We start from the raw sequence: 14,295 nt of genomic DNA on the forward strand, positions 1-14,295 counted from the left end.
GAGCACACAGCTCACGGCGGCTCAGCCCTCTCAGAGCTCCAGGGAGGCTAGCACGAGGTAAACACATCCTCCACAGGTTCGCACACGGGGCTGCTTCGTGAACTCTCGGCAGTCAGGTGACCCCTCTGGGTCCATTTCCGTTATCTTTTCGGGGACCAAGGTCGCGGCAAGCCCCTGAGCGATAACTGATCACCAGGGCAAAGGGCCTCGTGAGGGTTTTTCCTCCTCTCCTCCCTCCCTCAGTATTTGCCTTTGGAAGATAGTTATAATAAACTGTGAAATGTCAGAGGCAGCTCTACGCAAAGGTGAGAAGGTGACAGAATGTGTGTTCTCTGCCCTCCAAGGGCCTCCTCTGTTACCTTTTGACATCACATCCCCTGAGCTCCCCCCTTCCTAGATGTCCATCCCAGAGGCAACTCCATCTGCGGTGACCAAGCGTTTGTACACGGTATTCCAGGCTCTGTGCAACCTTCCCTCCCCACTGCCCTCACCTCCCCTCAAGAAAGGTATCTGGCCCTGCAGCTCACCTTAAAGGGAGGCTCAACAAGCACCAAAGACTCACTAAGGGCGCTTGGTAAGCTCTCACGTAACACGTGTGCTTTCAGGCTGGCTCCTGGAGAACATGCGTGGTTTTGCTGCCTAAACTAGAAGGGAATTTAAGATTGTGAATTCTAAGCCCTTCCCCTGGTAAGAGTGTCAGGCCACTGAGTTGACGAGAAAAGCAGGGATGGACACATAAGTTGGGCAGGTGGGCCCTTGCGAATCTCAGGAGCTGAGTATTTGACCAACCATTTGAGGCAAGGATGGGGCCAAACAGTCACAATGACTTACTCAGGATCTTGTCATTTGTGTGCTATACGGTGGACCGGACTTTCTCTTTTTTTTAAAATTAATTTTATTGGAGTAGAGTTGATTTACAATGTTGTGTTAGTTTCAGATGTACAGCAAAGTGATTCAGTTATACATATACATATATTCATTCTTTTTCAGATTCTTTTCCCATATAGATTATTACAGAACATTGAGTAGAGTTCCCTGTGCTATACAGTAGGTCTTTGTTGGTTATGTATCTTACATATAGTAGTGTGTGTGTGTGTTCATCCCAAACCCCTATTTTGTCTCTGCCCCACCGCCATGTTTCCCCTTTGGTAACCATAAGTTTCTTTTAGAAATCTGTGAGTCTGTTTCTTTTGTAAATAAGTTAATTTATATCATTTTTAAAAATGAGATTCTACATATGACTGACATCATTATGGTATTTGTCTTTCTCTGTCTCACTTACTTCACTTAGTAACATCATCTCTAGGTACGCTGGACCTGACCTTCATCTCCAGGTTTCGACAGTCGGGCAGGTGGGAAGGAAGGAGTTGTCAACACTAACAATGTAAATGCATAGAAATATCTTTCCTTTAAATGAAATTATTTTTACAGACAAAAGAAAAGGGATACAGTGTATTCTGAAAACTACTGTCCCATATCCCTCAGAGAATAGCAAAATATTTTCTACTTCAAGGGAAAACATATTCATTATTAAAGATCTGAGCGCTATTGACATTTGAGCCACTGAAGTCAGCAGGACAGATCAATCAGAAACACATTTAAAATTCTTCATCTCCAAATTTCAAGCAGTGCTTTCCATTTTATTGCAACCCTCAGTGGAAAAGTAAATTGGTAATTCAAGGACATTAATTGTTCCTATCTGAAAGTTGCTTATGATTCCAATGAACAAGGACAACTTTCTGTCTGAAGTGGAGGGAGATCAGATCTACACCAGGCAACACAGTAACAGCTCCCAGTCATGAACCAGAGTGAAAATACGGGGTGAGGAAGGCAAGACCAATGCAGTCTGGAAGAATGAATATAAGTTTTCTGTTCCCAACCTTAATTATTTGGAACAAAATCTTGTCTGATAAAGTCAAACTTAAAACTTTGGAAATAAATACCTAATAAACTGGGAAGAAAAGCAGACAAACCTACCTCTCCACTGGTGATGGAGGCTTTCCACATACCGAGGTTCTCACACCACCAATCTGTTCTTGCCATGTGCAGCTGAAGTTCTGTGCGTTCTTTCTCTATTAGAATTATTTCCTCCTTCAACTTAGAAACAATCTGTCACAGGAAAAACATCCTGGGAGTTATGAAACCATCTAAAATGCTATGCAATTCAGCAAAGTAGCAGGAGACAAAATCAACACACAAAAATCAGCTGTTTCTACACGCCAGCAATGAACAATTCAAAAAGGAAATTAAGAAAACAATTCCATTTACAATAGCATAAAAATAATAAAATACTTAGGAATGAACTTAAGCAAGGAGGTGAAAGACTTCTATGATGAAAACTACAGAACACTGATGAAAGAAATTAAAGGAGACATAAGTAAATGGAAAGACATCCCATGTTCATGGACTGGAAGACTAAATATTGCTAAGACTCAATGCTACCCAAAGCAATCCACAGTTTCAACACCATCTCTATCAAAATTCCAATAATGTTTTTGCACAAAAAGAAAAATCCATCCTAAAATTCATGTGGAATCTCAAGGGAAACTGAATAGCCAAAACAATCTTGAAGAAGAACCACGAAGTTGAAGGACTTACACTTCCTGATTTCAAAATTTACTGCAAAGCTACACTAATCAAAACAGTATGCCATTGGCATAAAGACAGACATATACCAAAGGAATACAATAGACAGCCAAGAAATAAACCTTTGCATATATGATCAAATGATTTTCAACAAGGGTGCCAAGACCGTAAGTGGGAAAGGACAGTCTTTTCCACAAATGGTGTTGAGAAAACTGGATCATCACCACATGCAAAACAATGGAGTTGGGCCCTTACATAATACCATATACAAAGGTTAACTCAAAATAGATCAGAGACCTACTCGAGTGTAAGGCTAAAACTATAAAATTCTTAGAAGAAAACATGGAGGAGTTTCATGACACAGGATTGGCAATGAGTTCTTGGCTATGACACCAAAGGTACAGGCAACAAGAGAAAATACAGGCCAAATGGACTTCATAAATTTTTAAAACTTTTGTGCAAAGAACACTATCAACACAGTAAAAAGGCAACTCACAGAATGGGAGAAAATATTTGCAAATCACTTATTTGATAGGGGGCTGATATCCAGAATATATAGAGAACTCCTAAAACTCAACAACAAAAAACAGCCTGATTCAAAAATGGGCAACGTACTTGAATAGACATTTCTCCAGAGAAAACAAATAGCCAAAAAGCACATAAAAAGATGCTCAACATTACTAATCATTAGGGAAATGCAAATCAAAACCACAATGAGATACCACCTCACACCCATTAGAACAGATGCTATCAAAAAACAGAAAGTGGGCTTCCCTGGTGGCACAGTGGTTGAGAGTCCGCCTGCTGATGCAGGGGACACGGGCTCATGCCCTGGTCCGGGAAGATCCCACATGCTGCGGAGCACGCAGGCTCAGCCTGCGCGTCCAGAGCCTGTGCTCCGCAACGGGAGAGGCCGCAACAGTGAGAGGCCCGCATACCACAAAAAAAAAAAAAAAAAAAAAAAAACCCAGAAAGTAACAAGTGCCGGTAAGGATACTGAGAAACTGGAACCCTTATGGGCTGCTGGTGAGAAGGTAAAATGGTGCAGTCACTATGGAAAACAATACAGAGATTCCTAAACAATTAAAACAGAACTACCATATGACCCAGCAATACCCCAAAGAAGTGAAAGCAGGTTCTTGAGATATTTGTACATCCATGTTCAAGGCAGCATTTCTTACCATAGCCAAAATGTGGAAGCAAACCAAGTGTCCATCAATGGATAAATGAATAAACAAAATGTTGTATATACATGCAATTGAATATTAGCCTTAAAAAGGAATGAAATTCTGACACGTGCTACCATATGGATGAATCTTGAGTACATTATGCTAAGGGAAACAAACCAGTCACAAAAGGACAAACACTGAATGATTCTACTCACAGGAGGTACTTAGAGTAGTTAAATTCATAAGAGGCAAAGGGAGAATGGTGGTTGCCAGGGACTGGGGGTAAGGGGATGGGGAATTACTGTTTACTGGGTATAGAGTTTCAGTTTTGCAAGATGAAAAGGAATTCTGGAGATGGATGGTGCTGCTGGTTATATAACAATGTGAACATACTTAATGCCAGTGAACTGTACACATGGTAAATTTTATGTTATGTATACTTGGCTACAATTTAAAAAAATAAATAATTAAAAAAAAATTCTATGCTCACCGTCTCCTTGGATCTCTTTTAATGAGAAAACCTATAAGGTTATGCAACTCTGTAGTTGGAGGACAGCAGCTTTGCCTCCACTTTGCCTCATGGCTGCATGTTCAACTCTCCTAAACATGCAGCCCACAAGGACCCTCCTCAGAAAGCCAGCAGGAAGCACATCCTGCGTTTTATCATCAGCAAGGGCTGTAATGTTCGGTTCCACAGTCAGCACATTTGCTCCCCAAGGGCAGGTGTTAGACTCTGTTTCACTGATTCTTCATGGTGACCAGCACAGCCTCCTGCACTTACTCATCGCTCAGGCTTCTGAACGCACATTCAAAAAGTGCCAGAGGAGATCACTTTGGGGAAGCGAGGAGTGCCAGCCATTCCTACATTAGGGAAGCCTCCTTTTTCGACCAAAGAGGCATGAACACAAAGCAGAAAGCCACACCACCCCTTGGGCGTGAGGAATGCCAGAGTGAGATGCTGTTTACATTTTTTAAACTTTCAAATTCTGTTGGTTTCTAGCGAAACAATGTATTTCTTGCATAATTCTGTGAGGTGCTCTAAGTTGTACTTGCAGTGTTCAAAAGAAAAAAAATTTTTTTAGACTGTCCTTGCAGAGTTAACTCACTTCCAGAAACAACTGTGGCACAAGGGGAAGCTCAGCCCCTTCCCCAAAGGCACTGTAGGCAAGTCAGACAAAAGACACAGAGTTACAGCTGAGGATGGGAAAGAACCCCAAATCATAATAGATAAAAGACAAATGCTTTGCTAATTCTATACTAGAAGCAAAAACAAAAACAAAAAACAAAAAAACAAAAAAAGCCAATGGATCTTAGAGCTGAAATTCTTTTTAAAGAAACACTTCTCAACATAAACTGAAAACTACTATTTATCAAATTAGAAAAATGGAAACTTTTAAAGACAGCCTTGAAAGTAGAAGAGTTACCTTCTTGTCAGGTTTTGGTGCATTTTGAATAGAATTTAGAGCTTGCCTCTTATAGTCAAGTTTCTCATTTAGTTCTCGTAGTTTGTTTACAGCAAAACTGGTTTGTTCATTAATCCGACTGGTGCCGTCATCCACAGATTCCTCACCAGCCTCGCCTCCCGGGTCCTGGGGGAAAACATCACATGAACCACCATATCTTATAGTGGTGGAATATTCCCTAAGTATTACCTATAGTATAGGTTCTAGATCATTACAATACACTGCTCCAAAGCACTGGATTCCACTAAGAATCCATGGTAGAAAGCCTAGAAGTAGATTGTTTTTTCTCAGCTAAGTGAAAAAGCAAAGGATCAACATTTAGAATCAAAGTAACTGGTATTTGGAATTGCAGTGAAAAAAAAGAAACATTTAATAGCCTAGCGAAAGGCCACACCACTATTTCCCAAATGGTATACCCAAGGGAACCTGCATAGAACAAGGAAGGCAACTGAGTTATCTTCCCAACTCAACCCAAATGTTCTGTGCCTAAATTTTGACAAAAAAACACTAAGACGTGGCTTCCTTTTGGGCTCCTAAGAATATTATGAAAAATTCACGCGTGTCCCTTTAAAACAGAATTTCCGGGCTTCCCTGGTGGTGCAGTAGTTGAGAATCTGCCTGCCAATGCAAGGGACACGGATTCGAGCCCTGGTCCGGGAAGATCCCACATGACCCGGAGCAAATAAGCCCGTGCGCTACTGAGCCTGTGCTCTAGAGCCCACGAGCCACAACTACTGAGCCCGTGCACTGCATCTACTGACGCCTCCGTGCTCTAGGGCCTGTGCTCCACAACAAGAGAAGCCACCGCACCGCAACGAAGAGTAGCCCCCACTCGCCGCAACTAGAGAAAGCCTGCGCAAAGCAACGAAGACCCAACGCAGCCAAAAATAATAAATAAATAAAAATAAATAAATTTTAAAAAGATGTGCATGTCTTAATCTTCAGAACCTACGAATACATTAAAATAGAATTCCCAAATTCCCACTAGTGAAAGTATTTTCAGTATACACTTTGCTCAGTCCTTATTTTCACTAATCAACAGGTAGATTATTTTACAAGTAGAATGGTTAGCATTGAAAGTGACTTAAGATTCATAAAGGACTACAGAATTTGGAACAGCCTGAACAGATTACCAGCAAATAGCATATTAGTAATTAGATTCATGAGCAGCAACAGCATGAAAAGAACTGCTGAGAACTGTCTTCTGCTTCATTTACTCCTTAACTTTCTTCCAGATTTTTTTCGTCTGATTTTTATTAATTGTAACAAACAGTAAAAGAAATTTTTCAAAGAAAAATAAAGTATTAATCCCAGAACACCAAGTATTTTTGTATATTCTTTCTAATCCTTGTCCATGAGTATATATATTATGACATCATCCTACTCCTTGTATACATTCAAGAGGGTATTCTGCCTTTTTTGCATAATATACAAGGCTGTATATTTGAGGGTATTGTAGTCTTCCAAGTTATAGCTGCTATGGCTGCATAGTATTCTATGAATTGATAATATACTAAAATAAACTCCACTGTGCATAAACTTTTTTTTTCCTACATTTTAGTTCTTTTCATAGGATAAATTTCTAGAAGTGGGACTACTGCAACAAAGAGTAGGAGCTTTCAAAAGATCAGTGATACATACCACCCTGTTCTGAATGCTGGGTGAAGATGCACATTTTTTCACGTTTGTTTACTATTTATTACCTTTCATATTAACTGTCAGTTCAAGTCCTTATTCAGTTTATCTGTTGGGTATTAATTTGGACAAACTTTTCACAACATTTGAATATTAACCATTTTAATTTCTGAGGTAGAGAGATCGGTTTGTTTTAGCTGTGCTATCCTAAAAATAAAGTGCAAGGAGTAACAAGTTTTGGACCAATTAGTTCAGTGGTTTTAGACACTGAAAATGTAAAGAACCAAGTCACAAAACTTTTTTTCAAAAGTCTGAATGAATGAATTTACCAACAGTTCAGAGACATCTGCTTCTAACACCTGATTCCTCAGGGCTTGAGATACAGTGAACTGGACAGAAAGAAAGAGTCCAAGATAAATCACAGTCTTTCTATATAAGGTGATTCTAAAACACTTTTCCTTTGTACCTTCAAAACCTTCAAACTCATATAGGTCATTAGCAGTAAAAGGGAGATGGCGACTGGGGCTATCCAAAATGACCCAGGACACTATAAGAAAATCAGACTTCAGGTATGGCTGGACAAGGTTTCTTTCAAATATCTTAATTTCATCTGATTTTTTTTAAACTCCAAAGTATTTCCTGCAGACTCCTCCTGCATCCTCTACCTCTCCTCATTTCTTCCCCGTCCTTTTTGTCTGTTCTCCAGCTGGACTGTTGTGCTAATGATTCTCTTACTTGGTCACAAATGTCCCACCCCACAGATTTTCTGCCCTCACTTTTCAGGAGTCAAACCCAGCTGCGTCTCAGGCAGACAGAGCAGGGGGCGGTCTCTGACTCAGCAGCGGCTGGTGGTACCCAGCTGGTCAGAAGGACAAAGACAGAAGTGAGGACGAGAAGCAACAAGGAAATTCAACTTAAAGTGCTGTACACTAAGATGCAGAGAATGGACTTGAGAACACGGGGAGGGGAAAGGGTACGCTGGGACAAAGTGAGAGAATGGCAAGGACACGTATACACTACCAAACGTAAAACAGATAGCTAGTGGGAAGCAGCCGCATAGCACAGCTCGGTGCTTCGTGACCACCTAGACGGGTGGGAGGGGGACGCAAGAGGGAGGGGATATGGGGATATATGTATATGTATAGCTGATTCACTTTGTTATACAGCAGAAACGAACACAACATTGTAAAGCAATTATACTCCAATAAAGATGTTAAAAAAAAAAAGTGCTGTATGCCAAAAGATAAAGGTGCACACCAAATCTGGCTCACAAAGTCTGCACCCACATAATCATATTCAAAGCTTATCCACTCAAAAGGGAGCAGAAAGTTAAACATGACTCACCATTTCATCCTTGTTGGAAATCAACTGGGAGACATGCTTTTCTTCCTCTTTTATCATCAATTTCTCATACAGATCACTGACAATAAATGAAGGGTAATACCTATCCTTCAGCATCTCATAAATGTCTCCCTGGATTTTGCAGAACACTTCGATTCCTTTATTTCCTACAAGACACTGCTGGATTTCTTTGTAAAGTGATTTTTCCACAGATATTTCTTTGCTCTCCACGAAGAAATTCTGGTAAATTTCACCAACTAATTGTGGAATTTCGTTCTGAAAAGACAGGAAGATGAAGAAAGTAATACCATCTCTGAGAAAAACTATTTTCTTCTGAATTATCTGCATTTTAAAGGTGGAAGGGAGCCATGCAGAATGTAGGATGAGTGTGCAAAGGCTTTTGTGGGCACATTCAGGGCCAAGGGGTGAGTGTCAGACCCTGGAAAAACAACTGGTTCCTTAAAAGGAACACTTGACGTTGAACAGTTAACAAATGTAATTTCTTTTTAATGCTGGAAGGAAAAAAATAAGAATGAGAACAGTTCTCTTCTTGCAGTGGATTCCTTCTCATAAATCTCAGTTCCACAGGAATACAATTGATCAGCTAAATTCAGTATGACTTTTTCATCTAGTAAAAATAATTAGAAATGCCAACTTCTCACTCCAGAAGAAAGTCAATATAATAATTGTATAATTAGGGCTTCCCTGATGGCGCAGTGGTTGAGTCCACCTGCCAATGCAGGGGACGCGGGTTTGTGCCCCGGTCCGGGAGGATCCCACATGCCACGGAGCAGCTGGACCCGTGAGCCATGGCCGCTGAGCCTGCGCGTCCGGAGCCTGTGCCCCACAACGGGAGAGGCCACAACAGTGAGAGGCCCGCGTACCACAAAAATAATAATTGTATAATTAAAGAAAGCAAGAGAAATATGCTTCAGAATGATGACTTACGACATTGTAATCAAGCTTGTATTACACAGCTTGGTCTTAAGCAAGGTCTCCGCCTAAGTGTACTAAGCCTAATTCGGAAGTGCAAACATCTCATTAACATAACCTCTACACTGCCGCTATAGACAACTTATCATTAACATAACCTCTACACTGCCGCTATAGACAACTTATCATTAACATAACCTCTACACTGCCGCTATAGACAACTTATCATTAACATAACCTCTACACTGCCGCTATAGACAACTTATCATTAACATAACCTCTACACTGCCGCTATAGACAACTTATCATTAACATAACCTCTACACTGCCGCTATAGACAACTTATCATTAACATAACTTCTACACTGCCGCTATAGACAACTTATCATTAACATAACCTCTACACTGCCGCTATAGACAACTTATTAACTCTAGAAATGTTATGAAAAGTCTTCGACGGTAGCAAAAGATGAAGACAAACGACTTAACCAATATTATGAATATAACAAACAATCCGGAAGTTTTACATCCAAATCAGTGTTGCTAGGTCAAAATACAGCTATTTGAGGAAGCTATATCCTCTTATTGCATTGACATTTTTCAACTTGTTTTCAGTAGTTTAGGAAAAGTTTTTAAATTGCTCTTTTCAATATTCCTCTGAGAGCAGCCAAAAGTCAAGCTTGTAGTCAAATCTGGTAAATAATATATGTAATAAATTTGGCAAATATAATATTGAGTAAAATGAGGTAATTTGTGGCTTATAAATGAACAATGAAAGACATTCCTAAGAAGATTTAAAAATACTATGAGACTGGATTTAGTTCCTTAACCAAAGTAGTTTGTAATTTATGATGTATTTTAAGCTGGTATTCAGCCCTAGCAACATTCATATGAAGTGCAAATGAGTAATTTAATGTACATAGTGCTGTTTATGCTTACTTTACTAAGCCTAGAGTGGCATGGACATGTATACACGACCAAATGTAAAACAGATAGCTAGTGGGAAGCAGCCGCATAGCACAGGGAGAGCAGCTCGGTGCTCTGTGACCACCTAGAGGGGTGCGATAGGGAGGGTGGGAGGGAGACGCAAGAGGGAGGAGATATGGGGATATATGTACATGTATAGCTGATTCACTTTGTTTTAAAGCAGAAACTAACACACTGTTGTAAAGCAATTACACTCCAATAAAAATGTTAAAAATAAATAAGCCTCTCAAGATGCATGTATTATATATGTTGTACATATTGTTATATATGTTTTTAGACATATATATATATATACACACACACATATATTTCACATTCTTCAGTTTAACTCTTAAATATATATTGAGAACTTGCCAAGTGCAAAACACAATGCTTATTGTTGGGCTTTGTGCTGTGATGGGCGTCTGTAACCAAACATTACTTTTTGTCTTGCTTAACACAATCTTATTTTAAATTAAATAAAAGGAGGACAGTTGTGTAAAATGTGCACATTATGATATTAAAAGTAACAAGGTTATGAGATTGAAGTGTAGGTGATAAGACCAAATTTATTGTAACAGCCATGTGGGTAATAAGTATATGCCTTTTTTATAATGGGTTAAAAAAGTAACTACCTGAAACTAAATTCAATAATTGGGAATATTTGTAAATCTTTTTTCCTTGACTACACATTCAAAAGCACTTTTTGTAAAAATGAAATCTAATTCTATTTACCATTATGGGCTAGAACATAATGCCGATAATATATTTGGTTTAAAGTATTCTTTTAATGTATCTTATCTTACAGCTTGATTAAGAAACACAGACATACTGCCTAACATACAAGTTTTTATCAGCTAGTGATTAATATTCCTTTGGGCCTATATATCCTACCTTGTGAGCATTCTTTAAATATTCCACAGACTCCCAAAAGCTAATCAGAGCTCTCTTGTCCATCCTTTCCATGTATGTTCGAAAGTGCTCTCGGTAGGAAGCATTGGCCAAGATATCTTCGAATTGAAGAATCTATGAAGGAAATTTAAGAGAAAGTTTTTAAAAATCAAATTTTAAATATCAGTTTGCTTTAACTTCCAATGGATTACTTTCTACATTCAGGAAAAAATGTGTCATTTTCTAAGTTCATAGTCAATGTAATAGAGTACTTCTCTCACCTTCCTAAATTTTAAATTTAAAAAGTTTACTGAATATTCAAAATGCACATATTCAATAAATACCAATTTTCTATTAATCATTCATTCATTCAGCAAAAGATTTATTTGGCATCTACTCTGTATCAGGCACATTTCTAGGAAATGAAACAGACAAAAATCCCTGCCTTATGGGATGTATTGCTAAAAGCAATCGTGCCAATAATAGAAAAAGTGAAGAGAAATATATAAAAGACCAGGAAGCTGGAACCTAATAATTTGGCATTTTTGCTTTCCATCCTATTTTCATATAGCTGAGGAAATCTACAAATGATTTCATACCTTGTCTTTTTGTTTATAATATCACATTCGTTTAAAAAACTCTTTTGTATGCATTTTAATTGGCCCATAAAACTATTGTAGAGATGTATCACAATTACTCCTTTGTTTACTATTTTGAATGCTTACAGAAAAGAAAAACCACTATCTGAAGACACAGTGAGATCAATCTTGAGTATGGACTGCTATAGTATGAGAAAGCAGATGAGCTTCATAATAATTCATGACTCAACTAGGAGAAATGCCTCAAACTAATTTAGAAGGAGTTTAACTCCTATATCCTTCGTTATTAATTAGTAATAAAAATGATGTCTATGTATACTGCAACGAAAAGAAAACTTACATTTAAGATTTTTAAAATTAATATTGTGGCGACTGAAAAATTTCAGAAATGTTACCAGTTAAGATCTTTCTAAAATCAAGTGCATAAGATCAATGCATGTTCAACTCTTTCTGCCACTGACAGTAAGTCCTCAATCTGTTCTGTGGACAGAAGGGGGCAGGCATTTTTCTAACAACTTTTGATAACTAAGTAATCAAAAGTGATCCCTTGCTACAGACCATTAATATTTAGGATTTAGTTTACTAACTTTGGGAGACCGTAGCATGTATCCTCACTTTATGTACACCTACCAGCGAAGCATTTTTCGGTACAAATCCTAACTGTACAGGCTCCAAAGAAGTCTGAAGGCTCCCATGTCGACTCTGGCTGGGAATAACAGATCACTCAGACAGCAATCCATTTTTAACATGGGGAGGAGCTGAGCAGGAAAGACTCGCAACAATTCTAAGGAAGTCTTCCCAGTATAATTTCATGGATTGAAATGAATTTCAAGTTAGATACAAATCCACATACTTGCAAAATCAAGTCCAAAACATCTTCTAAATTAGCCACTTTTAGATTCTTTTATTGTGTCTTACGAACACTCCTATGTTTAGTTCTAAAAGTGCAAATATATGCAAATAAATGACAGCAAATATATCTCAAGTCTAACTACACATCTGAAATAGCTCATATCTTAGCTGGTGAATTAACCAAGTTCTCTACTCCATTTGTTTTCTATTTTCTCTTGAAGCCTGCATAAGCCTTTCACTGATTCACACCTACACTAACGGTGTGGGTCTGTGTGACCAGGATAAGGAGACTGCACACTTCTGAGTCAAATGTGTTAACATGGGATGAACTCAATCTCATTGTGTTAAGGTAAGATGAACTAATCTCAGTAATTCTGAGCCTGTTGTGTGGAAGCGGAAAGAAAAGACTGGGTAGGTCCACGTTGACACTACTGTAAATATATGATTAAAAAATATATATATATATAGAGAGAGAGACAATGTAATACCAATTAACATTTACTAAGGGCTTCCATATAGCAAACACTGTGCTCTTGCATTAATTTCCTTCTGTTGGATCAGCACGTTTCCTTCTGTCCTAAGACTTCTGGTAAATTCTGGGAGGGCTGATGCCACAATCAATAATCTCTGGGCAGAAGACAAAAAATTGTCCTGGTGGATGTCACATATGCCGAAGGCCATGAAGTATTTCAGGCTGGAAGGTAGCCTATGAAGGCAGATTGTTCTTTATTCCCCTCAGGGATTTTTATTTACTCCTTTTTCACTATCTCCCAAACCCACTGGATCTGGTTTCATGATGCATACTCTATTAACTTAGTTTTATGTTTTGTGTGTATTACCCCTTGACCAGCAGGTTAATTTTTCTCTAGGAAATATACCCCCTAAGCACTCAAAAGGACCACAAGGCCTAGAAGAGTAAGTAAATGTGCTCTTAATACCCCCAACATGTTACCAAGAGGGACCCAGGCCCAAGATTCTCTAGCTGCCGAATACCTACGATACACTCATGAGACTACCTACGGCGTACTAATGAGAATGTGGAGAATTAGGATCTTGGGACTAATGTTTTATCCCAAAAGGAGAGACCACAATTGGGTTCCTCTTACATTTATAACATCACTAAACATACCCCTGAATAATTACTGCCAGTAATAACAAATGTTTATTAAGTGCTCATTATACACCAAGTACCATACTTACCATTTTATGTGCACTATTTAATTTAATGATTATCATGCCCTGTAGGGTATGTCCAGTTAACCCTACTTTATAAGTAGAGTACAGAGAGGCTAACTAACTTGCCCAAAGTCAATCCCCAGCAGACCTGGGATTAAAAGCCAGGCTTTCTGACTCTGTAGCACAGCTTCTTAACTATAATAAAATACTTACACTCTTTAAGAAATTACCTGATTTGTATTCAGGCCAAAAAATTTAGCAAACTAAAAACAGTATGGAAGTCAAGAAGGAAAGATGGACTGAGAGCCCTACAAGAACAACATGTGAGTCTATGTTCTGGAATATATGTCTTAGGTTAAATACCAAGAAGTGAAAAGATCGTCTATGTGATTAAAGCCGTGTTCGTAACAAATATGAAACGGCAAAACAAGAAACTACAAAGTTCCACCTTCTGGCTTTGAGGCCCTTCCCCCTCATCCAAGGGCCCATCCTCTTGCTGGTCGTAGGCAGGGCCTCCCAGGATTCTGATCCTCTTCTCACACTGCTTCTTTGCCACAGTCAGTTGGTTAATGTACCTTTTCATGTTCCTGGCCCTCAGGAGATCAGCCTTCATAGCAGCAGTTTCTTTACCTTGAATGAGATAGATGGATAGTACACACTCAGAGGACAAGGTACAAAAGAGGG

At 38.8% G+C, this 14,295-nt stretch overlaps 1 protein-coding gene across 2 annotated transcripts in view; it reads right to left on the reverse strand.

Annotated features, from left to right (window-relative positions):
- The window catches only part of SNX25 (sorting nexin 25), a 109,219-nt gene that overhangs the window by 17,969 nt on the left and 76,955 nt on the right, over window positions 1–14,295 (reverse strand). For both annotated transcript variants that reach the window (XM_065899774.1, XM_065899775.1), the window contains exons 7-11: window positions 14,060–14,241; window positions 10,988–11,119; window positions 8,198–8,470; window positions 5,180–5,344; window positions 1,978–2,109 (exon numbers count right to left, since the gene is read on the reverse strand). In XM_065899774.1, the coding sequence (XP_065755846.1) occupies window positions 1,978–2,109; window positions 5,180–5,344; window positions 8,198–8,470; window positions 10,988–11,119; window positions 14,060–14,241 (884 nt within the window). The remainder of the gene's footprint in view (window positions 1–1,977; window positions 2,110–5,179; window positions 5,345–8,197; window positions 8,471–10,987; window positions 11,120–14,059; window positions 14,242–14,295) is intronic.

Source organism: Phocoena phocoena, chromosome 21 (assembly GCF_963924675.1).
Source record: "Phocoena phocoena chromosome 21, mPhoPho1.1, whole genome shotgun sequence".
In the NCBI taxonomy this organism is placed as follows: Eukaryota; Metazoa; Chordata; class Mammalia; order Artiodactyla; family Phocoenidae; genus Phocoena; species Phocoena phocoena.